At 42.9% G+C, this 24,341-nt stretch overlaps 2 protein-coding genes across 2 annotated transcripts in view; one reads left to right on the forward strand and one right to left on the reverse strand.

Annotated features, from left to right (window-relative positions):
• Positions 1 to 1,990: 1,990 nt before the first annotated feature.
• Positions 1,991 to 21,618, reverse strand: AP3M1 (adaptor related protein complex 3 subunit mu 1). The gene is made up of 9 exons (XM_048311029.1): positions 21,516 to 21,618; positions 12,780 to 13,055; positions 11,607 to 11,778; positions 9,183 to 9,320; positions 7,211 to 7,296; positions 6,713 to 6,846; positions 5,808 to 6,015; positions 4,320 to 4,464; positions 1,991 to 3,017 (listed from the first exon to the last, which is right to left on the reverse strand). The coding sequence occupies exons 2-9, from the start codon at positions 13,050 to 13,052 to the stop codon at positions 2,917 to 2,919; spliced, it is 1,257 nt and encodes a 418-aa protein (XP_048166986.1). The 5' UTR covers positions 13,053 to 13,055; positions 21,516 to 21,618; the 3' UTR covers positions 1,991 to 2,916.
• Positions 21,619 to 21,936: 318 nt separating this feature from the next.
• Positions 21,937 to 24,341, forward strand: part of ADK (adenosine kinase) — a 274,629-nt gene continuing 272,224 nt past the window's right edge. The window contains exon 1 of the mRNA XM_048311027.1: positions 21,937 to 22,046. Coding sequence (XP_048166984.1) covers positions 21,991 to 22,046 — 56 coding nt within the window. The 5' untranslated portion in view covers positions 21,937 to 21,990. The remainder of the gene's footprint in view (positions 22,047 to 24,341) is intronic.

A 24,341-nucleotide genomic window follows, 5' to 3' on the forward strand; every position in this document is an offset into this window, starting at 1 on the left:
TGTCAGCTTCTGAGTGTTAACGATAACAGAGCAGTGGATGATGCTGTAAGAAGAGCAGCAAAGAGCTAAACCAAAGAACAGTTGTTTCTACATGTTCTGAACAGAAAAAAAGTGCAAAGTTTCTCAAACAGAAGATTAAACAAAGGGGTTTTGTCTTTTATGCCTGTCAAACTAGTAAATAAAGAATTTACTGGAAGCTGTGTTCAGTGGGAGAAAACAGGAGATTTTCCTGAGGCGTGACAGTAATCTGCTGTATTCTGAGAACTTGAAAGGGGGGGTTTGCCTGGTCCTGTCAGTAAGGGAAGAATGGCTACTCTGACCAGCATCATGTTAATCTGAATTTTACTTCTCAAATTGAGTGGCAAGGGTGATTAGCGTGAAACCACTGGTTTACTTCCTTCACCTTAAGAGCCTCTTATAAACACTTTTTCTTGCTAAAAATTTCTACCAGCACACAATGTTCTGACTTGGTGGAACCAATGTTTACTGGTACTGTAGGACCAAATGTAGCCCCATAGTGCCAGAGGGCACCTGGGATTTAGTAATAATTGGTAAAATTCAGAGTTTTGTACTGTTTACACAGTTCTCTCCATGTCTGAGAGAAGATGAGACCCTGACAGACAACCACGTTTGTCAGCACTCCCAGAGCTGGACACGTGGAGAAGGGGAGATCAAAACTTGGCAGTGCAACTCCTTGCCAACGATTTCCTGTGATTCCCTAAGCTCTACTCTTCATAGAGGTGCTGGTAATTTTTTTTTTTTTAAACAGAACAGGAACACAGGCCCCCTTCTGCAGTTGAACTTCCTGTGTTTGGAGATAGAGCAGGAACCAGCACATGTACAAGTAAAGGTATTGGCCTTAGAATACAACCATGTCCTTGACAAAACACATCTCCATGGCCAGGCTGGTTTCCTACCAGGTGAGTGCAATTCTTGATTTCTGGTGAGTTCTGGTGATGAGCTGGGAAGAATGGTTCCAGGCTTTCCCCCTAACAGCTTTTGCGCCACCTTCCCTGGTGCCCGAGGTCCCGCGGGCAGGCGGGGCTTGTTCTGTCACACGCGGCAGGCAGTGCTGGCCTCGGGGCTGGAGCTCTGACACTTCTTTATGTCCTAGCTCAGGGTGTCAGCTCTGAAAGGCCACGGTGCAGCATTTCCAGGCTGCTAATGCAGAGAGCAGCTCCAGCTGCTCAGACTGCAGCTTGGGATGTTACCAGTTACCTCTGAAGACAAGATTTCTTCCACAGTTACAGTAACTGAAGGATGATGCCATTTGCTGAAACGCAGAGCAGAACTGTAGGATGAGTATTGAATTGATGGATGTTTCTTCAGTTGAAAAAGGCAGACTAGAAAGTTGGTAGCTTTTAATAACCAGGGTTGTGTCTACACAAATGGAAGATCTTACTAGATGCAAAGTTACAAACAGAGAGTGTATGCTCATTTCTTTCTTACTGACTTGCTGCCAGCGTTTGGATGGATTTCTCCTCCTCTTTCCAGACTGAATCATTTTTTGTCCTAGTATTTGAAATTTTGACTACTAAATTATTTTAGTTCTTACTCTTCTTCTGAAGCAAAGTTAGTACCTACTTATCAATTTGTAAGCCAAACAGGTTAGAGAAATAAAGGGTCTCCAGTATCCCACCCTTACTGATCAAATGCATGGTTTGGAACCTGATAGCTGCTGTGGAGTATGTTTTGGTTTAGAAAGATGTTTTTGTTGGTGTGTAACAAGAAGTTCAGTCAGCTTTGCTCTGACTGCTGAATCTTTGAAGTATCCTAAATAAGTAGTTGTCCTGCATTTAAAAATAAAATATGAAAGGGACATTACCTGTCATGCTCCTACCAGCCTTTTTAGACTCTAAGCAGTGCACAGTGAGCAAGTTCAGTAGAGAGGTAGCAAATAGTCATTGTTTAATTGTGTATCAGGTGCCTTCTGCTTAAGAGCATCATGAATCGTTTACAAGAGCATGAACATTTCATAAGATGAGACGTATTTGCAGTAGAGTTCCCTTTATTTCAGAACATTAAAGCACACAACCATTAAATACACTTGACACTTCTATTGTGCTATCTAAAAAGCTACTCTTGAAGGTACACACTGCGCAGATCTGGTGGCATCCACTTCAAACAAGTGGAACATCTAAAAGCAAAGGCTTCACATAAAAAATAGATCTTACTCTCTGCAACTGTATTCTTAAAAAAAATGATGGGGATGATGAGATTGAATGGAAAGAAAGTGGATTACTGAAGCAACAATCACCTCCCAGATTTAATGCAGGATGTTATTTTTATCAGCTCATCTGCAGATGGCAGAAAATGAAAGCTGATTAAGGCAAATGCTTCTTAAGAAAGGCGATTTCTTGTAAACAACACAGAAATTATTTTTTACTTCATCAGAAGCTTTTTCAGGAGTGACACTTGCAATGTCCCAGGCCCCCGGGGGACCCCTGCCCCTCTCACTGCTGCTCTCTGTTTCTGAAGGGATTACATGCTGCTTTGTGGAATGCAGCTTGCAGCTGGCTGTGGGTGGAACTGAGCTTTCTTTGCAGGCGGCTGCAGCAGCAAAACATGCCACCAGAAGACTTTTCCAGTGACCTGTAGGGCCTTCAGAATGTGCTTGACCTCAGGGCTTTGGTATCTGACTGGCAGTGTAGTGTTTGCAACATTTTGTGGGTTGCCCATATCCAACTATTCACCAGCACAACAATTCAGTAAAAAAAGAGTGGAAGTGTAATAGAAAAAAAATACCTTACTTTAAAGCCATATTAAGAAAAACTAAGCTATGCTTTCATTTTAAGAGCTGCTGTGCACAAATACTTTGATCCCAAACTAATCAGTGTCTATAAATTAATGGGCACCTAATCAACATAAGTCACTAAGCAGTCAAGTTTTTTTAAGGGGAATTTCCTCAGCATTTTCTCATGTCCTGACTTGGAATTTTCCTGCTTTTGTAATATATTTGACACCTTTAAAAGGCTTGTATTTTTCTCCATACATGTCTAGGCGATTCACTTTCAGTCCTGAAAAAAGACAGAGACAAGTACAAAGTTAAAAGCAGAATACTAGGACAGGAATCACAGCAGTCTGATTAGAAATCCGGCTGTCTTGAAGCACATTAGGATTGGTAAGGAAGCTCATTTTCCTTTCTTTCACAAGTTCATCTGGTTTGAAGTGGCAGATGAGAACATTCTTGTCACCTAATCATAGCTGTCTTGGCAGGGCAACACCTTGTTTTTCTTCTACACCATATGCCAATATCCTCCTTCCAAGAGATGAACTATGGAACAAACGAGTATCTTCCACAGCTCCTGTACACTGCACTCATTGTCCATCATGGAGATGAAGCAAAGGACAAGTTTCAGAATTCTTTTCACTCCCAGTCGTAATTGCAAGAACCAGAAATCCCTCTACTATTCCCTGAGGAAGACCAGTAGCTATTAATTGCCTATGGTTTCAGGTTGTTCCATGCTTTCTCACAGGTCCATTATCTTTGGCATCCAGGTGCTGGACCAACTCTGTCTTGCTAGATTAAAACCAGTTTAGAGGTAACTGCAGGATTCTGTTCTTATACAAGAACTAAGTGTTACCTACTCAAGTAGTCTAGGACCCAAAAAGACCATAGCCTGGTCCCTGTCCAGAAAGGTACTACCACCAACTCTCATCAACTGCCTGCAGTCATCTTCCTGCTCCTCCTACTCCTCTCCAAATGTGAGTCCTTGCACTGTTAGAGCCTTAATCCTGCAAAGCTTGCTCGGAGAAGCATTTTACACACGGACAGCTCACATGATTTAAGCGTTTGCACACTGAGGCCTTGTCTGCTTTAAATTTACTTTTGCACTTACGCTATAGACTTCATTCTGCTTTTACTTGCAGATTGTTTTAAAGATGAAAATCTAACCAGCTCCAGAAGGAAAGAGTAAGAAGGGCGTTCTCCAAAATTAATGTAAGTTTATGACCACTAGAAAGAGCTTTAGTGATAGGAGGCTAAAGGAATTCAGGAGCAGCACACTAAATCATCATCCATTGATCTTCACTAAACAGATACATTGCATGTTTAATGCAGTAGTCAAAAAAGAAAAATCCATTCTTCTGTGTACTTCTCACAGTCTTTCTTGAGCAAAACAATTGGGAATTCACAATTCCCATCAAAGGAATCTTCCAGCAAGGGTAACTGTCAGGTTTGGGTAAATCAGACTTTGTAATTTTGGACCAAGCTGACTTCAAATCTGCATCTCCAATTAAATGATTAACAGTTTCCCAATTCATTTCCTACTACAACTCATTCTGCCAACACCAATTTCATGTAACACCCTGCCACTCACCTGAAATTGCAAGCTGTTGTATCTTAAACTGGATGTTTAGACTTGGGTTCTCCTCTGGCTTGGGGGCTCCAGACTGCAGATTCACTATACCCTTCAGGTTTGGTAGCTTTTGAGGGGTAATTTTCCCCACATCCCACGTTAGCACCTTGTTAGGAAGGAGAGAATAGCAGTAATAGCATTCTAGGAAACAACCTCTGAGGTCAAGTTCATGTCCAGTTTTAGTTTGCAGGCTGGGTACAGACAGTAGCCTGGTAGCCCTGAGAATTACCTGACTGGCTGTGAGAGGGCTCTTTCAGGTATGGGGTCTTTTTCTCACCCTGTCAGTGTTCCTTTGTGGGTCTGTGCACTGAGAAGATCTTGTTCCCTTTGCTAAGGATGCTTGACCCTGATGTCAGTTTGGGTCAGCTGGATCCATGAAGCCAAGACAGAAACCAGCACAAAGATCATAGAAACTTAAACACGAGAATGAGGAGGGTAGGAGCAAGGCCCTGGACCAAAGGAGATGTCTCAGACAGATTTTCTTAAGGCTCACTTGTTTGCCATTGATTCTAACACTCTGGAGAAAGTGGAACCAAGCAGGCACTTTACTCACCCACAAGAGGTGGTTGGTTTGTTCTTATCATAAACTGATACATGCAGAAAAACCTCAGTTCTCTCTGCTTCTACAGATTTTTGCAGTTTCAATCTACCTTGTTAGCCCAGCTCTTGACAAAAACACAGTTAAATTTATTTCTGCAGAGAGGAAAGCACACCTTAAGTGTTTTTGTCAGTCTTTTTCTTTTAAAAAGATCAAGGTCTATTGTTTTTGAAACAAAATGCTTCTTGGAGAGCTTTCCCTAACAGTTTTAATCAATTGCTGACTGTTATATTCCAAGGGCAGCAGAAAGAGCAGGGTATTAGAGCCAGCAGAATGGTTTGGCTCAAACTGCTTTTCAGCAAAATGGCTTCTGGGTACTAAAAGGCTTCAGGAGCTTTAGGAAATTTATGTCTCAAACCCCAACTCAGAGGCAAGAAAGCAGGAGCCCAAAATACGTTTTTTCAAACACTTTATCCTCCTGTGTGCCTTTAGGCAGATCTTTTGGAAGAAATTCTTTTCTCATCTCCTGCTCCCAGTTTTTCTGGCTACCTGTTTTCAAGGCTGGTGCATTTTATTCAGATAAATATGTTTTCATAAGATAGATTGCAAAATCTATAATGGCTGAAACTATCAGCAAAATACTGCTGCATCCACTAAGGAAAAATATTAGTGGGTGAAAGAGCAGGGTGAAAAGAGAGGAAGTGAAGGAAAAGGATACTGACAAAGTCAGAAATCACAACTGGTGTGCATCTAAGTTTGAAAAAGCAAATTTTAAAGTTAAATTTTTATATATAAATATGCTGAACAGAGTTTTCTGCTAAGTGTGGAACACTGCTCCAGTGTGCTGCAATATGGGTGACTTGTTGTAATGCCATCTTCAATATTTAAATAAATAAAAACGTAAGACTTACTTTAGTAACTGGGTCAAATGTATAGCTGCCTTGTGTAGCAGTGAGGTTCATGTTAAGTACGGCCTTTGGCATGTGAACTGTCATGACAACTCCTTCTACTGTTTTCCCCATATTCTGTTTTGGTCCAATGGTAACATCAAATCTTCCTGAAGATGTATTTTCCTTAAAACTGATCATGTGCTTCACATATACAGGAATTGCCACCAAGCTGAAAAGAGAAGACAGTAGCTGAATGCATCCTGGCTACTTCTCTACTTGAGAAATTAAAGCACTTTCTCATAAATAGTTCTTGTGTTTCTGGTAGGTGTTCAAGTTAGAACCAGTTTGTTTCAGAAGTGACAAGTGAAGTGATACTCTGCTCTTCAGCATCATTACTGAAGTGATTTTATTAGCAGAGAATCACAGGGAAAAAAAATTTCTTTATTTTCTTCCAAATATCTTGTCCTATTCTCTCTTCCTTCACCTGCTTTTTTTTTAAAGTAATCTCACTGAGCCAAATCTCAGAAGAGCCACTAGTCAGATCAAGCTTTAGTTTGCAGCTATCTGCAGTTAGACTTCTTTTGTTTTATTTGCTTTTATTTTTGCTCTTCATGAAGCTCAGAGTCCTCCATGTACACAGAGACTCACCCACAAAGCATCTAGCACCAACAATGATTACTAGGAATGAATAGCCCTATATTGCTGTCATATGTGATTTATTCCACTTAAAAATTATTGCTGAGTATCTGCAGGTCACTGAAAAATGGTTTTCTTCTCTTAGTGGGGATAGATGAGACAAAACCTGAGCACATGCATTTTAGAACAATGCAAATTCCCCCCTTAACCAGGAGGAATGTGCTGTCACTCAGGTGGAAAGCAGCAGGTGGTGCAGCTGGAGAAGCAGTGTGTCTGCAATGGAAACGTACTTCTGGGAACTGACACGGTAGGAGATCAATCTGAAATTGCCATCGGGAGGAATAAACGAAAGGACTCTCTCAGACTCCCAGCGTTTGAACCGAATACACGGATGGAAGCTGACATCATCCAGCAGCCGTGGGTTCTGGAAGGAGTGGCAAAATGGTAAGTGACATCTCACCAAGTACCAGCAGTTTGAGCTAGCTACTGAACTACACCCAACTCCTATTTCTTAGACTCTGAGTAGCCAGTATCAGAGACATGGTACTGAGCTAGATGGATTTCTGATCTGACTGGGTACAGCAGCTCCTGTGAGGGTATTTTTATGCACAGACAAAAGCCATTCCAACTACTGAACAATGCAACTGCTACAATATAATGCAAAACTTGTTACTTTTCATATGTGTAACACATGAAATAGTGATAGTGCTCTTGAAATTGTTTAACTCTGATCACTAAGAAAAATAAATCCTGAGCAATTAAGATTCCCAAACATAGGCTGAATTTACCATGAAAGACAGAGAAAGATCTGGCATTCCTGAGAGCTTAATACACGAATCAATAACGCCTTGGATTTCTGCAAAGACTGTGGAACCTGCAGGGAAAAACAAGATACTTGACTTAACATTATTATGAAAGGCCTAACAGATGTGGTGAAGTGCAGCTAGAGGGCACAGGTGACATTTGCACAACACTCAACAACATGCCAAGCCCAGCTAGGGAAGGTCATTCCAGTTACCTGTGTCCTGGGCAGCTTGCTAAAATACATGAGCCAGAGCAAACAGCCTGTCCCAAATTGGCTAAATTATACTTATACCAGCTGATACACAGGACTTGTGCTTGAACTGGTTGCCAGCAAAAAGCAAATAAGAATTTTGTGACACACCAGCTCTGAATCTTTTCTTTCACGTCTGTTCCCAGTCTCCAGAAAACTAGCAAGTTGTGTAGTGGTGCAGGGAAGTTGAAACACATCGAAATAGTCAATACCAAAATGCAGTAAATTGGTGCTATAAAGCTCCAGCTAACCTTGGCTTTCACAAATAAAGGCTGTTAAATAATGAAATTAAATATTCATCTTGATATTAAATAAATCTGTAGCAAAAGACCCCAACCCCCAAAGCAAGAATACCAAGCATTTTACCCAGGAAATGCTCATTTCCTGAAATACCTCCTAAGTACAGAAAGACATAAGCAGGACTCTGGACTAATTAATTAGCTCCACATGCAAAGGTAATTTTAGAAGATAGGTAGAAACTAGCTCATCCGGGGAAGGAGAAATGGTGACTTTCTACTTAGTTTTAAAAGAAGGAATCCTGTTCCAGCTTAAAGCAGTCAACCATATCTCTATGAAACAAGGTAACTTCCCTATTTTAGTGGAGCAACCTTATCTACTTCTTAGTCCTAGTGAAGGCTATAAAGAAAGGCTCTTGCATTGCTGGTCCCCAAAGGATCAGAGCAGAAAAGAGTAGCTATGACTACTGCAGCAGATCCTCAGTAGGAAATTAAACACTTGGTGCACACTGATTTGGTCTGAAATACACATAAAAACACACCATGGTCTTGATTGTACCTTCTCAGACTAAGCACTCACACTCCTGGGAATCCTAATGAGCTTGGACAGTTACACAGTCATCAGCATATTCTATAAGGGCCCTAAAAGGGCCACCTTCTTTTAGCTTCAAGATGGGGAGAGTAAGAGCTGCACAACAGCTATTTATGACTACCCACTTAAACAGCGGCCAAAGCATTTGTTGGTGTACAGAACCAAACCAACACTGACGCTGCTACAACAGCAGCACTGAATGAAATGATGAGAGGTTTGCTCCCTGCCCCATACCACCACAAAAGGGTGTCCTGCAGTTTTCAGCCTTGCTAACTGCTGGTCCCAATACTGAACAAAACAGCAGGTTCCTGCCCACAGCTTTGCAGTTCTCTTTTTGCATAGTTTTTTTCTTTTTCTTGGCACAGAAGTTATCAGGTTCCTCCTCCCAGTTAATCTCAGAAAAAAGACTTTTGTATTTGAAAATTGTATGTTTCATTCACAGAAAAGAAAGGAGTATTATTATGCTTCATAATATCTGGCTCCAGTTTAAATGTAAGGAAAACAATACTGTCCAGCTATTTTGCACCAAGTTTATCTTGCTGTCAGAAGAAAGCTAATGAAAGATTCTGTCTTGCTCACTTGAGGGCCTTCAAGGACTACAGTACGTTGTTGGCAGGAATGATGGGAGATATATACAAACAGAAAACATGCTTCTTGTGAATGTTCTTGAAGCAGCCCAGGGCATGTTGCTGTTTTAAGATAAACTGAAGAAATACATTTAGGCACATAATTTTAAATTGAATATTTCTACCTAAGATATAGATTCATGTACATAAAACATGCAAAAAATAAGACAGCTGGATTGTATCCTCTCTAAACATCATTAGCTATATGCAAACACACTTAAGAAACAAATATTAGTTTGTAGGGCGTCTTACCTGATTTGTCTATAATCGCATCAATTTCTTCAATGACATCAAAATAGGCTTCGTTGTTTGTGTATTTTACCCCTGCTCTGCGCCAAGGAATGTTGGACAACTGTCCAGTGGGAAGTGTGTCTCCCACATTACTACTGCCTTAAAAATGAAAAGGAACTCAAAATCAACAATTAATTACAAAAGGAATGTTTCAACTGCCAAAATTAAAAATCAAGGTAAGGCTTGCCCCCAAGAACTGTAGGCTAGAACCTGAACCCCTACAACATTATTCGTGAGGTGACGTTAAGGCACTGGGGCCATGTGCCCAGACTTAACAGCTTTCAGACTACATTTTGCACAGCAAAATACAATGCTCAAGTCAGCAGGAGGTTTGAGTGGGAGTAGATGTGGGGCTAGATATTGTGAAGGATTTCATCACTAATTAAAGACATGACAGCTCCCTGTGAGGGCCTTAAGCCTGCTTCCCCCTTCTCCTATGAGTTTTAGCAGTATAACTTCAGGGCTGAATAATAGGTAAAAGTCATTAGCAAGAAAGATGTAAGAAGCCTTGGGGAGGCCTCCCACAGTCTTTGCTTGGAGATGGTGTTAGGCTGAGGGTCTCACCCTTGGTACCCATCTGAGCTACCCTGCATCAACCTGACAGCCATGTCTCTGCCTGGCCATGTGTCAAATCGATCCAGACCCTGGCCCAGATTGGACTTTCTGGCTTGAGCTGTCCATTCTGGTGGATGTTACTGGCAGTCACTGAGCTGTAGATGACCTGTTATCATCTGATCCTGTCCCTGACCTGTTGCCTCAACTTGTGGGCTCCTGACCAATGAATGATGCCACTGTCCCTGCCTGCCTTGCTCTCACCCTTGGCTCCTGGTTCCCAGTGCCATCCAGCATGAGAAAAGGGCTTCCTGAGCTACCTAGTTATAAAGTAAATTGATGATGCTCTAAAAAGGGGAAAAAAAAAATCTTATCACTTCTGAGGCTTAGGTGACTGATGCCACAATCCCAGCACAGTGGAAACAACTCCCTCTGCTAGAAGTAGGTCTTGGGATAGGGTCACAGCTCATGCTGGCTTGTGCCCTTTAGCACAAAGAACGTGGTAGCATGTCCTGCCATGTGAATCAGCTTCACTGAGAAGTTGGTGGCCAGCAGGTATCATTTCTACAAAACCTGCCCTATCCTGGCAGGCAGAAAACAAGTTTTAACTCGTTTGAGCTAGTAGAAGTAGTTACTGAAAAAAAACCCTTCCTGAAGTCCACCCCTGTATGTACTATAACTCAGGGGGGAGGAGTTACAGCCTTTTCTTCACTCCCATTGTATCTCTGAAGAGGAGCAGTTGCTGTGTCTGTCCCTCAGCAGCCTTGCAGGGTGCAGCACTGCTGCCAGGCCAGGTAGGTAGGAGAGCTCTCGGGCTGCTGTTTCCACCTGCTCAGCACTGAGCTGTTGAGAGTGACAAGATGCAGGCTGCCTTGGGCAGGCGCTTTAGGCTCCTAGGGAATTTTAATAAGGCTTTAGATAAAACAAGAGGATTTGATGCTGCAACCCTTGGCTTCAGTAGTCTTAATTCTTCTTACAGAGGTCCATCTAGTCCATTAATGTCACATTTTTCATAAGTGTAAATACTAGCATCCAAACCCACATTTTAAAAAACCTAATCAAACTCCAAATAACAGAAATTAAAACTGATGAGATTTATACTCAAAGATTAAACCATATCTACTACATTAAAGACCAGCTCCTCTGAGTACTACGTGTGTGGCCCTGCAGCCCAACTACTCCCCTTCTCTAACACAATGTCCAGGCGACCGTCTCGCATCTCTCTGCCCCCATGTGACACCTCATGGCTCACCTCCCTTGCACCCGCTTGCCAGACAAACAGATTCCACCAGCTCAGCTGACAGACATTTGGCTTTATCACTGCAAGACAGACCCATTTACAACAGCCTGAAATCAGTTCCGAAATCAAATCCATATGAATCCATGTGCTGATTGCTGATTGGTATTGGGGGCAGAGTGGAGGATGAGGACAGCAAGGATTTATTAGGTATCTATTATATATCTTCCTATAAGGATTCCTTATAAAATGCTTAACCTTCTCCAATGCCCCTAAGTTATTCAAAGCTTGGAGTTAGCTCTGGTCCCAATCCCAGAGCACCTGTCTCCAGTATGCCCTGACTGTGCTAGGAGCTGCTGTTCCTGAGGGACTTCAGCAGCTGTGGCTGAACGAGACAGTGCCACCGAGGACAGCAAAGGGGCCAGGTGTAAACTGCAAATAAGGAGGGAGTTGCTTTTATTCAACCCCTATTTATGAGAAGCAGCAGGACAGTGCCCTCACCTTACAGATTCACCAATATATTATTTTTTAGCTATGAGGAATGATAGGCTTTACTTTTAAGCAGCCGTCACTGCTGAAATGATGTATTTTCATACCTGTGATGGAGTTGACAACAGAGCGCAAAATTGTGGGAGGCTTAATCAGCTCCTTCAGTATGTTAGATTCTGTTGCCAGTGGAAAGCCATTGTCTAGCATTTCTTCTAGAAGTTCATACACAATTACTACATTGTCCTTAATTGCGGTCTCAGAACATTCGCCGAAGTAATCCTAAACAAATTCAGAGATTACAAAAGAGAGGATTTTTATTCCTGTTAGAATGCTTTGCGAAAGGAAGTTTGTTTGGTTTTTTCTTCTTAGAGAAACCCTCCAATATATGAGGCCACTTTAGTGCCTAAACTGACTAGCTATTTCTATAGTCTAATGGCATCATGTAGTATAAGGTTATACTTATAATCTAATTGAAAATAAATACAAGCATGAACAGTGAAATTAATGTAATCTGATGTACTACTATTTATGTCACAAAGGTCCTTCCACTTGTGAACATTAACACATCTTCAGCTACAAGACTCTTCTAAAATAAAGCTACTGTCTTTTGGCAATGCTCAATCTTCACAGAGTTTTCTTTATATACAATATTTGTGAAATTGTTTGAGAAGTGACTCAAGCTTTGCAGCCCTTTCCTCACTACAGAGTGCATGCTGCCTGACATCTACATAACATGAACTGTACAAAAGCTTACAGAAAAAATCCCAGCATTTACAAAGTGGGATTTGGGTTCTAGTGTCTGTGAGTGCACAAAATAAACCTTTTTTTCCTTTGTACTCTATAAACCTGTGCTTGACTTAAAAATTGCAGATGGAAAAGTCACCAACAGAAGATGACTACTACCTGTCTCTAGAAGAAGTTTATATTAAAAATCCCTTGAAGTTATTTTAGAATCATAGAATCACAGAATGTTAAGGGGTGGTCCCAACCACCACTGCCATGGGCATGGACAGGTTGCTCAAAGCCCCATACAACCTGGCCCCGACCACTGCCAGGGTTGGCTCATCCACAACCTCCCTGGGCAACCTGTTCCATTCAATATTTTACCATCCTCACAGTATAGAATTTTTTCCTAATATCTAGCCTAAATTTCCCCTCTTTCAGTTTGTACTCATTTCTCCTTATCCTATCACTATAGTTCCTGATGAAGAGTCCCTCTCTGGCTTCCCTGTAGGCCCCCTTCAGACACTGAATTTTAAAATCATTTAATGGTGACAGACCTGGAAAGTATCTGCTACTCGGTGCAGAAATTCAATTACAAAGAGTGGTGGCACTTCTGTCTGTATGACAGACACAAAGAAGATTTTATCCCGGTAGATGCTGATGAGGTAGTGATGTGGAGTTGAGATGACAGGAGGCACATTCTCAACATCGATTGCTTTCTCCTGAGCTTCAAAGAAATAATCGCACACAGATTGGCTCACAACGCTCTTCCAGTGCTTCTCCAAGAATATATCACCAGAACAGTTTATAAGAAACAGGCTGTGGATCATTTTCTGTTGGAAACACATTAAAAGAAGTTAAACAAAAGGATATGTGGATCGACATTTCTTATCCCAGATTCCCTTACAATGGTTATTCTTTATTAACATGCAGTGTGAATTTAGGAAAAATATCTACTTTGTTGCTTTTCTTTGAATTCTATTTTCTTTATTTAGAAGAATGTTCCACCAAAAACTACTTGCCACTGGATTAAATTGCTAAGGTATATCAGAATGCAAGCAAGAAGCAAGCACCCTTGTCTTCCACTTTCATCCCTATCTGGTATTTGCAATTTATTTCTTAAAGAAAAGCTGACTCTCATGAGCTGGCACTCGCTCAAACGCATTTGCCAACGTGTAAGAGTAACTCATACATAAAGTTTCCTATGGCAGTGCAGTTGGCCTGGCAGTTACACACATAACTTAGAATTGCTCTATCTTAAAGATACAGCTCTTTGCTTGTCAGCTTTCAGTTGCTGAACTAGAAAAGTGCTTTTTATTTGCTGGCAGATTAGTCTTACAATCTATGCCAAGCTGCACTTGGGTAAAGGGTTGGAATTCATTAAAAGTACATAAAACTAGCCATTTAAATCTGATTTAATGAATGAAATTGCCTCAAATGTGCTTGGCATGCATGGAATATGTTTACATAAAACGTTTGTCACTTAAAAACTCACTAATGTAAAAGGGGAGTATGAACTGCAGGTAAGGAATGTAACTTTTTTCTTATCTCTTTAAACATTTACAAATAATATGCCTCAGCCACTGATCCTTCATTTTATTCATGGTACAAGAAGCTTATCTGTCTATTAAAAACATAACTCCTAGTCTATTTCTCAACTTCTAATGAGAAAGTGAACTAAGTTGTTGATAAAATGAATAGACTATTATCTCTGCATCTACAGAGGAGACAAATGCTAGCACACTTCAGTTTATCTCTTCAGCCTTTACATGAGACAGATACAATGCTTTGGCTAACCTGCAGCGTAATGATCCTCTTACAAAAATAAGTTCCAGTTAAAACTTGGGCCTGGAAAACAAACCAAACTGTAATCCCAACAGCAGCTTCTCAAGGTGAAGTTAACCTGGTATTCAATATCAAGCATAAATTAATCTGTAGCTGAAGAAGCTGCCCCTGGCACTGTCTGTTGTTCCCTTTTGCCTCTCAGGTATTGATTTGAGTAGGTCTGTGGCTCTGCAATTATCTACATTAGGAAAATGGTTCAGCCAGAAATTGACCCAGCAAAAGGAGCTGCTGGTCAGATCAGCTTCCTAATGCAAATTATTACACTGCCAGAGAGTGCTAGAGCTGGCACAGGGCAGGTTGTGGAAATGGGCAGATGATAGCAATGGAGATCCAGAATTGAAAGCCTTTGGAGGAATTCAACCATGACTGGAAAGAGACCAGACAATTACTGGGTGTTCACACCTTGAAATAGGAAGACCACCATCAACTCTGCATGTCCAAGAGAAGTCAAACACACCTACAAAAAACCTATCATAGTTTTCATTAATTTTACCATGTTTGGCCAGGATCTTGTCATAAAAGGCAGATAAAATTTGCTCCTTCGCTGTCAACTCTGGCACACTAATGTGAAGATAGCACGGAAGCATCTAGATGTACATGACCCAGTCCCACAGGGATTTTAAGGAGTCCAAACACTAGGACTAAATCTCATTCCAAACTACTGGAATAAGCACTTAGCTCTACCCAGAGTGAGCTTGAGTTGCTGTGTCTGAATCTAAACTACCCCGAGTACTAACTCATCTACCAATACACTTCTAACAATGAAAAATGGTGTGGCCCTCTAGATTTTGACGAAACAAAAGTATGTCTTCCAAAGCTCACCAAAGACTGTGAAAAGGACAGCTCAGTAAGGTTGTCAGTATGCTATTTCCCTCCACCTAAGTCAGCAGATGTGGGAAGAGAGCCAAGATTCAGCTTTTCAAATTCTAAACTCCAGCTGCTCCTTCACAAGTGTGACACCAATGTGCTCATCTTCACTGGGGCCTTGCCAGGTCTCAGATACCTCCTGCCAAGAGCATGCTGTCTTTGGTGGCAGACAAAAAAAGACCACTAGTCAAAAGGTGGACAAAAAAATTCATGTAAGCCAATATGGAATGCAAAAGGAAGCTCTTTTAGAACCTGTGATTGCAAATTTGCTTAAAAGTGGGAAAGGAAACAAAGCTACAAAGTGTTACTGCATGTTTCTACTATCTCTCTCCTGGACCAAATTAATCTCTAATTTAGTTTGTTAAAAAAACCAGACAATTTTATTCTGTGAGCACAGCATTTTTATAAAGGAGACTCAACACAATTGCTTTAATCCAGTTCAAGTAAACATGTTCTGAATTTAGCCAGCGCTGAACATTAAAGCCTTCCAAAATCTCCTGGATAGTCACACAACGGAGGCAAGTATAATCAAGCACTGAATGTCAGTATTGTTCAACACCATGGCTGCCCACACATATGAAGGTGCTCAGCTATAAAGCTTAGATCAGATCTCTGTACATTTTTAAATGGATACAATGGCTTATCTGTTAACAAATATAAGACCCATTTCCTATTAAATGCACATAAAGCTGCATCAGGGAGTCCAGCACAAGCAGCACTAGTAAGATTCCACTTCCAGAGGAGCCGATCCACAGCCTGCTCTGGAGGAACTATGTTAGACCACAGGCCACTTCCAATGATACTCTGACAAAGTGTATCAGACATGTGACAGAGTGTTTGTAAGCCCCAGCAGTTGTGCCTCTGTTAACATTCATCCAGATTCTATTCATCTACAGATCAGAAATGAACGCATTTGTCACAATATACTTTTAACAAGCACAGATTGTGTGGTCTGTGCAGCAGACCACACAATCACAGCAAGGTCCTGGTGCACCAAATGACTGTAAAACCAGGGCCCCTCCTTTTGCCCTAAGTTCCACTTAGAATATTAGACCATGATTTGATATGCAATCAAGGGAGGGTGTGGGTAGCCAGAAAGGGAGGTAGCACTGGGCCACTGCCCTTCTTCACTCATCTGCCCCAAGCTGCCTAGGTACCAGCTGTGTTCACAGGAGTGTTTGTGTGGCCTTGTGGTGAACCGGAGTAGCAAACTGATCCAGGGGACCATGCTTGGCAGATGACAGCTTTGTAGTACCTGTGGAAACTGAGCAGTAAAATCCCACCTAACTGCCTAGCAGCCTAGTTTCTGAGTAGGAAGATAGGGATTACAGGATTTCCCATGATACATATTCTGCTTCTAGTCTAAGACTTCCCTTCAAATCCTCTCACGTCTCTCTTCCTTCACAACTTTTAGCAGTATGCTAATTTGCTGCTAATTTGAAGTGCTCTGGAAAACTGAAGCTCTCTCCTTGCAGCCTAAGTGCAGAGCAGGCAGCCCCAGAGGCAGAAGCCCTGCCTTGTCAGTCAAGGGACAGCTCAGTTGGTACACTTCCCAGTGCTGACTAGAATAAAGAAGCTCTTATAGCAGTGGGGACATCAGTCTATTACACACAAGACTAAGTAATTTGATTTATCCCATGCACTGTCAAGCAATTGGCACCAGCTGATTAAAGATGGATTTCATGTTGAATATCTTAGAACTGGTAACACTATAAAAATATCAATACAAGATATGTAAACTATTATTTAACAAAAATTACTTACATTGCTCCAAATACTGAAGATTTCCCTGTTACTCTATTTTTGAGTGCCAGATTTCATTGCAGATATGTAGAGATCCCTGAATTAATTTCTCAGTGCCTTACCTTCTTGTCTCATCAGAACATTAGACTTGAAAAGGAAAAAAGACTGACAAATGCTCAACATTAGAAATCAATTGAGTAACATTAATTCCTCACACCAGCAGGTCACTATTTGTGGCCAACAGCAAATTGTGTTAAGAGCTGCAGCACTTCGAGGGTAAAGGTCTTGAAACAAAGTTCCCAAGTTTAAAAAAACAGTAGCAAAAGTACATCACCAGAATTCCTGAATCATGAGATTCTTCTACCCCTTTGAGATGTCAGCATAAAACCACTCTATGTAAGGTACTGAAGGTGTTTCTAGGACTATTTGAAAAGGACATGCCTCCCATCTCTCTGCTTTTAGGCCTACCTAAGAGCAGACTGAAGGTGTACATGGATCATTATTTGCATCTAGGCCAAAGCAAACTGTTCAAGCTTACTTTCAGAAGGCTGACAGCCTTTCATGTTACTGCCTGACTGAAAGGCATCTTACAGGCTCTGCAACAACAAGCAGCCCTACAGTTTTGCAGCTTCTTCTCACAGACTTCCCATCCTTGCTCTGACATGTAAAACTCCATGTGATTCTTCTCAAGTCATTCCCATCCTACCAGAATCTGAAGTCCACACAGAAGAAAAACATATTTTAACTAAGACGCCTTCAATGTGCTGTTTCCATGTCTCTAACTTTTCTTTTGACTAAATCTGGATTTGCAACGTTACTGATTTTCAAATTCTTGGCACGGAAACATCTGGACTAAAGTCACAGCAGGCTCACAAGACAAAAGCAGAGCTCATTGGCAAGAGAGAGAGGCTGCGAGCATGGGAAAAAAGACTGATTGCACATGCTTGTCCTTAGCTACAATTAAGTACTCTAAAATGTAATTAATGCAGAAATACTGTTAACAGCTGCTTTTCCGTAAAGCTGAGCTGAGTTACATCCAAAGCTCTGAAACCAGGAAGTGAGGAATTTATCACTGACCTCTGCAATGCCCTTTAGAGCTAGTACTAATTACTGGAAATAGCTCCAAACAGGACCATCACTGGGGAAGTATTCCACAACTTCCATGTTCCCTGAATTTGGCATAGCTGCTGTAAAGAGTGGAAGGATGAGTGGGGGTAGACTGTCTGAGTCTCTGTTATGTATTTGTGGAAATGAACTTCTAGTGACAAGTGAATGGAAAGTAATCAAATGCTTAAAGTAATCTGGAGAAATAAGCTAAAATAGGCAGTTCTGTTTCTATTGTAAAGCTAGTACTTTTGTCACAATCCACTAGTCAGAAGTTCAGCTTTTTCCTATAAATTCAAAATGTGCCACAAATGTGTTTCTGACCTCCCCAACCCCATTCACTGGCTTTCAAACCAGCAAACCTAATAAATAGAAGTCCCATTAAACACCTGAACAGCACTTTCAAGACAGATAACATGGCAGCTCTGAAATATTGTATAATTGGCTGGACCAACCTGACACATCATTAGGAGCTGTGCTTCAAGCTGATAAATCTGGAAGTCTCAGGTTCACTAAAACATGAATGTTCTGTAATTTCACAGGTTTTTTAATGCTCCTATTATTGTTTGTGTGTCTTAATGATGCTGCTCAAGTATCATGAATCTTTTTACATATAAGATGCTCATGGTTTAGGTATCTGCACATCAAAGTAAAAACATTTTTGCAACCTTTCTTAAGAACTGCCTATTGGCCCCCTCTGTTAGCCAAGCAAAACTTCGTATCTGGTCAACACCATGAAGTACATGTGTCTGTACAACTACTCAGAAACATATTTTATCAGCAAGATCATTCCTGTTAAAGACTAAATGTTTTGCTTCCCAGATGTTCAGTATACATTTATTTATCTTTGCTCTCATTTAAAACACTGTTAGTAACTTTCTGTAATTGTTTTTAAAAGGAAGTAGTCCTCTGAGAATACTCTGAAGTTGTCTTAAATCAATGTTTGGTATCCATAACAAAATTTGCAACTTCCTCTGTGCTTTTACCAGTACCGATTACAGCCTGCATGAGAATTTGTGCATCATTTCATCTACTGTCTAATGAGCTTTCCAATAATACACTTGCATGGTGCCTCTGTTCAATTCAGTTCCAGTATAAATCTTCTAATTGCTGGCAAGAGAGTTCCATCTCTTGTCAACAGAACAATATTAGATCCCGAATAATTGAACAATATTAGATTCTGAATAACTGCAGTTCCCTTTGGGACCTGCAAGAATAGAAAGCTTTGCTGTAAAAGCTGGAAAAGCAAGAGTTTCTTAGAAAAAAACCCACACCAAAGCAATTAAAAATTCATTGCTAAAACTACATTTTTACATGGAGGTGGAACATTTCGAACACAACTTACATCTGAATCAGTAGCTTTAGGACTACTAAGGGGTGACTTAATTCACTCTCTGAAAGCTGTACTGCATAGACAGAGGGCCAAATGGACACAGATAAAGTGAGTATCATGTCACTTATTTACTGTCCATGGTATTTTCAGGAAAGACTGATAATTAGGCTCATATTCCAGCTGAGGAACTCTGAATGGACAAGGCAGCAGGATTCAATCATAGGATATAAAAGCCCCAACTCAGTAGTTCTTCGTGAAGATGTTTTCCATCATGCTCTCTCAATTCACTCCTCCAGTAAGTTTGACAGGCCGGAGCAACAGTGCTACCAGCTTTATACTACTCTCTTTCACAGGCTCTATTTGAAGAGGCACCCAAGGTTCCAGGAAGGACAAGCACAGTGCCAGAGAGCCATGCACTACTGAAATACTCCATCAGAGCCAGCAAGTACCCACTGGAACTCTGCTGGACATGACAGCTCTTTCTAACGTGTGTGCCCTCTGCCACAACCAGTCCAAACACAGAGGGCAGAAAGAAGGCACTAACCACTTGTACCTTCCTTCTCCTCCAAGAAGAGAGAGCAAAGCAGCACTCTGATTCTTTCCCCCTGTATGAATCAGTCTCATGAATACTGTCTTATTCGAAGAAGCTCCTGTTAAAAGGTTGCCTTTCATACATTATGTTCAATAAGCATAAAAGATCTAACTTATCTTCTCTGTATTAATTTTTTAAAATTTATATGTGAAGCTGTAAGTTGAGGAAAAACTAAAGGGAAATAAGAGGAATGAATGTAACATTTTAAACAAATTTTAATTTGGTTTCTTTCCATTATTACAGACATCAAGTACAGCTACTACTTGTCTCCTGCTGTTCAGACTTCTCTTCCTCAAGGACTTCAATTTCTCTTTTCTGAATCCTCATGACAAGGTTTCTACTAAAGATTCTTCATGTAAGATCTTTATATGAGAGAATAACTGGCACTTGGTGCATAGCTGTCTTGCACAACAGAAAATTTAATTTGTGAATAAAACCAGCAAAACCAAACATGAGAAGACATGGAGTATTCTTAATGCTTGATTTGCCATTTCCAAGGCATTTTCAGATATGTGTACACAGGCAGTAAAGAATCTGTTTGTCCCTTGTTTCTTTCCCCAAAAAACCAAGTTTGCTTGTGTTTTTGAGTTAGCACCCAACACAGCACATTAATGTTCCAAGACATTTTTTCCAGGGAAACATCATTCAGATATTTCTTCTTCTTCTTCTTTTCTGTAACAAATAAATGAGAAGCTATGTATGATTCAAACCTGCTGGGAACAGCCACAGCAGAATCATTCTCATGGTTGGTATAGTCAGTTCTTTTGTAAAACATTGTTTCCATCATTTTACCTCTTGCAGAAGTAATTGACTTTGGTTTTGCTTTTCTTGCAAAATACCTTTTCCTCTCCCATACGGCAGTCTGCCTGCTATGAACACAAATTTTCATTATTCAAGTATGATTTTTTTGCCTGGTTGGTAATAGAAAAACTGCACTGAATGGTGATGCTATTCCTTCGGTTTGATTAACACTTAATGGGTACGAATCGTTCATCAGACTGAAAAGATGGTAAGTGCATTACTAATTCAAAGCAGATTTGACCTGAAACAAAAGAGAAGAAGTGGCAACCTCCATTCAGTTACCGCTGGGTATTGAACATGGCAGAAGGATGTGCACTGCATAGTGGTGGATGATAATGGGTTGATTCCCAGAGCATATTATGCAGATCTGCACTCACAGGGCCCCTTGCTAATTAAGCAAGTATACCACGAGTAGGAACACCATGGCTGCAACAATGCTGCTGAAGATCGACCCAGGTGAGCCGGCGTCGCTCCACCGCCCGCCCTGCCCCTCCCGGCCTGGCGTTGCTGCGGGCTCTGCCGCGAACGGCGGCTCCCGCATCGCCCCTCCCGCAGGCCCTGTGCTGTCTGCCCTGAGAATCACAATAAATGCCCTCCCGGTGCACAATCCCCCTCATCCCTGCGCCTCATCTTGGAGCGTGAGCGACGCAGAGCCGCCGGTACGGGGCTCTGACCCGACCCTCCTCACTCTCCGCCGGGCGGTTCCTCACCTTCGCCAGAGCCCAGAACAACGTGGGGAGGGGGGAGTTTATTCAAACAGGGCAACGATTTTGTATTTAAACGGCACCGAACAACGGAAACGGAGGCGGGTAAAACGGAAAGTCTCGGATTTGCGGAGCAGCCTCCCCGTACCGCCGCTGGCGGGGATGTCGCCCCTGCCCCACTCTGGCCAACCAGCGTGGCCGGGACCGGGCACGGGCAGCTCCCGCCTGGCGAGTATCCCGTCCCCCCGAGCAAGGGCCGCGCCGCCCCACTCCCTCACGGCCCGGACCCCCGCGCCCCACGTACCTCCCCCGGCCCGGCACGGCCCGTCCCGCTCCCGGGGCAGCGGCCAAGATGGCGGCGAGGCCCGGCGGCGGCGCGGGGCCGCCCCCCGGCGGAGGCGAAGGCGGCCGGGGCGCTGCCTGCGCCGAGCGCCCGAGCACGGCCCCCTCCCTCCCCGGGCCCGCCGGGCCCGCTGCCGTGGCCGCCCCTCACCGCCGGTTGGCACCGCTCGGCCTCGGCGGCCGGCAGGGACCGGGAGCAGCCCCCGGGCGCTAAACCCACCCGGGCCGGCGCCGCGGCAGCGCGCGGCTGGGCAGGGACGGCGGGCGGCGCGGGCTCCGCTCCCCGCCCCCCGCCCCGTCAGGCGCCCGGCGCGGCCGTACGTTCGTCCCGGCGCCCCCGCCCCCCGGTGGCGGTGCCGGCGCGGTCGGCGGGGCGGGCCGGGGCTGGCGGGCGGGCCGAGGGGAGCGGAGCGCGCCGCACGCCGCCCAGCGCGAAGATGGCAGCGGGGGAGCCGCAAGCCAAGAAGCTCAAGCTGGAGCAGAAGCAGCTGAGGTAACGGGCGCCAGGACGGGCTCTGTTTCGCGAGCAACCCCGGGGGATGGCGGAGTGTCGCTGGTGCTGCCCCCGGCGGAGGGCGAGACACGTGCCGCCGCCGCGGTGTGGTCAGAGTCCGCCGGCAGGGTCCCGCCGCGCCGGGCTGCGCTCGGCCGGGCTGCGCTCGCGCGGGGGTGCGGGCGGCCGCGCCGCGGCACCGGGCGCACGTGGAGGCGGCGGCGGGGCCGTCCCGCCGCGCTGCCCCGGCTCCTGCCGCGGTACCGCTGCCCGGGCCCGGCGGGTGCCCGCGGGCGCCGCCGCACTGGGCTCCCCGCAGCCGGGGCAGCGGCGGGTGGGCGGCGCGGGGGCCCCGCCGTGCCCTGGGGTCGAGTCGGTCAGTGCGAATGAGCTGCTGAGCATCTGGATGGGGTCGTGCGCTGAAACAGAACGCTGCCCGCAGCGATGGCCCCCGTGCTAGAGCCCGGCTGGGGTTGTCATTTCGGCTGCTTCCCCTTTGAAAACAGCCTCTGAAAAACGCCCCGATAAATACTCGTGCGAGGGTCTCTGTCCCCGTTAGACAGGAATATGAAAACCCGCGTTAACAGTTACATTGTCTTCAAGACACGTGGATATTTTAAAATATTTTCATACTGAAATAATCCGTGCGATTTACTATACTTCCTTATTTCTGTGATCACAGTATAATAGCACTGACTGAATCCCATCTGAATGATGGCTTGCACAGACACAAGTCATTTATTTTTAAGTGTCATAGCAGAAAAATGTAAGGTTTCTCAATGGAGGATGCACGGTCAAAATGAGAACTCTTGAGTACTGAGAGCTGTAGAGCAGCTTTTTTTTGGTGCAGTTTCAGGTTTGTTTTCTCGAGATTATTCAGATATTAATATAATTGTAGGATAGCTGACTTCCAAGTGTTCAGCGTATGAAGAGAATTAATGACATAAGGCCCAAAATTATCTTGGCGATAACTGATAACTAATAACCCCCTCAAATATAGCATAAAAGAGATGTACTTTAGTACTGAGATGAGAACAGTCTTTTTTAGTTCTGATGTCCTTATTGAAAGAGCTAATCCTATTAAATTTGTCAAAGTCAGGGTACTTGCTTCTTTGGCAGCCAAGTGACTTTTCAAGTTTAATAATGGTTGACAAACTCAGTTGCAGATAGTAGAAGAGGAAAGATGTAACTGAGCTCTGAAAGCAAATAAATGGCAGGCTGCTAGCAGGATAAGGTTATAATCAAAAAGCAACAGTTATCTCAGTTATGGGCCTTAAAGCAAGACGAGGCAAGAAACTGGCAGCTGCAATGTTTCTGTTTATAAAGTTTATTAGAGGAAATAGCATTTTAACATGAAACACAAGAAAAAATTTAAAATTTGAGAATATTACTGGTGTACTGAGTTAAAAATTTAAAGGTTGTTTGCAGTGGAATGAAAGGCAATGGTGACGTGCTCTGGTAACAACTGACTGAACTGCAAATACTACTTCTGTAAGGTATGATAGCTAAAACATGAGGAATGTTGTTAGAACTTGCATATGCTAATTCTGCTGCAAGTTATTTCAAGAGGAAGTGTAAATAGGCTCCAGCTCTGTTTCATAAGAGGAGAAATGCCATAATTAACTGGTGATCAAATAAAGTTAATGTGTGCTGTGGGCCACAGGTTGAACTCATGAAGCAGTTGGTGGTTGGACTAGATTTGGCAGACCTCAACACTCATTTGAATGTAGTGGCAAGAACATGTTTGGCTTAGTGCTATTGTGGGACTTAAAAGCCACTAGGAAACGTACCAGACTGGTTGAGGTTCCATGACTTGGTTGTATTTGTAATGAGGTTAAGTTGTTAATGCAAAGCACTGGTACCTATGCTTGGAAACAGTTCATCTATAGATTAGAAAAGAAGTGAAAAATCACTTGAAAGTTTTGGGGCTCAATAACTTTGTTACACCAAGAATTTGAGGCGACTGTAGAGAACAATTCCTTGTTCTCAACATGTAGATCTGAGGCTCTCCAGCCTCTTCAGAAGACCACGTCTAATGGATTCAACAAGGATGGTTGTTCTGTATTTATCCTCCCATATGATATCAACCTGAACCTTCCGTCTGACTACCATGAGAACTATTTTAGTATTAAAAAGTGACAAAAGAATTTAATTCTGCTGTGCGATATAAACTGTATCTCATCAACAATAGCAAATGTTTCCTTTCCCTGTTGTTTTTTTTGGTCATCATTTTCTCTGTCAAAGTGGCTTCATAGAGGTTTCATGGATACATTTTTAGACCCTTTTGATCTTTTC

This window comes from Corvus hawaiiensis, chromosome 8 (genome assembly GCF_020740725.1).
Source record: "Corvus hawaiiensis isolate bCorHaw1 chromosome 8, bCorHaw1.pri.cur, whole genome shotgun sequence".
Taxonomy (NCBI): Eukaryota; Metazoa; Chordata; class Aves; order Passeriformes; family Corvidae; genus Corvus; species Corvus hawaiiensis.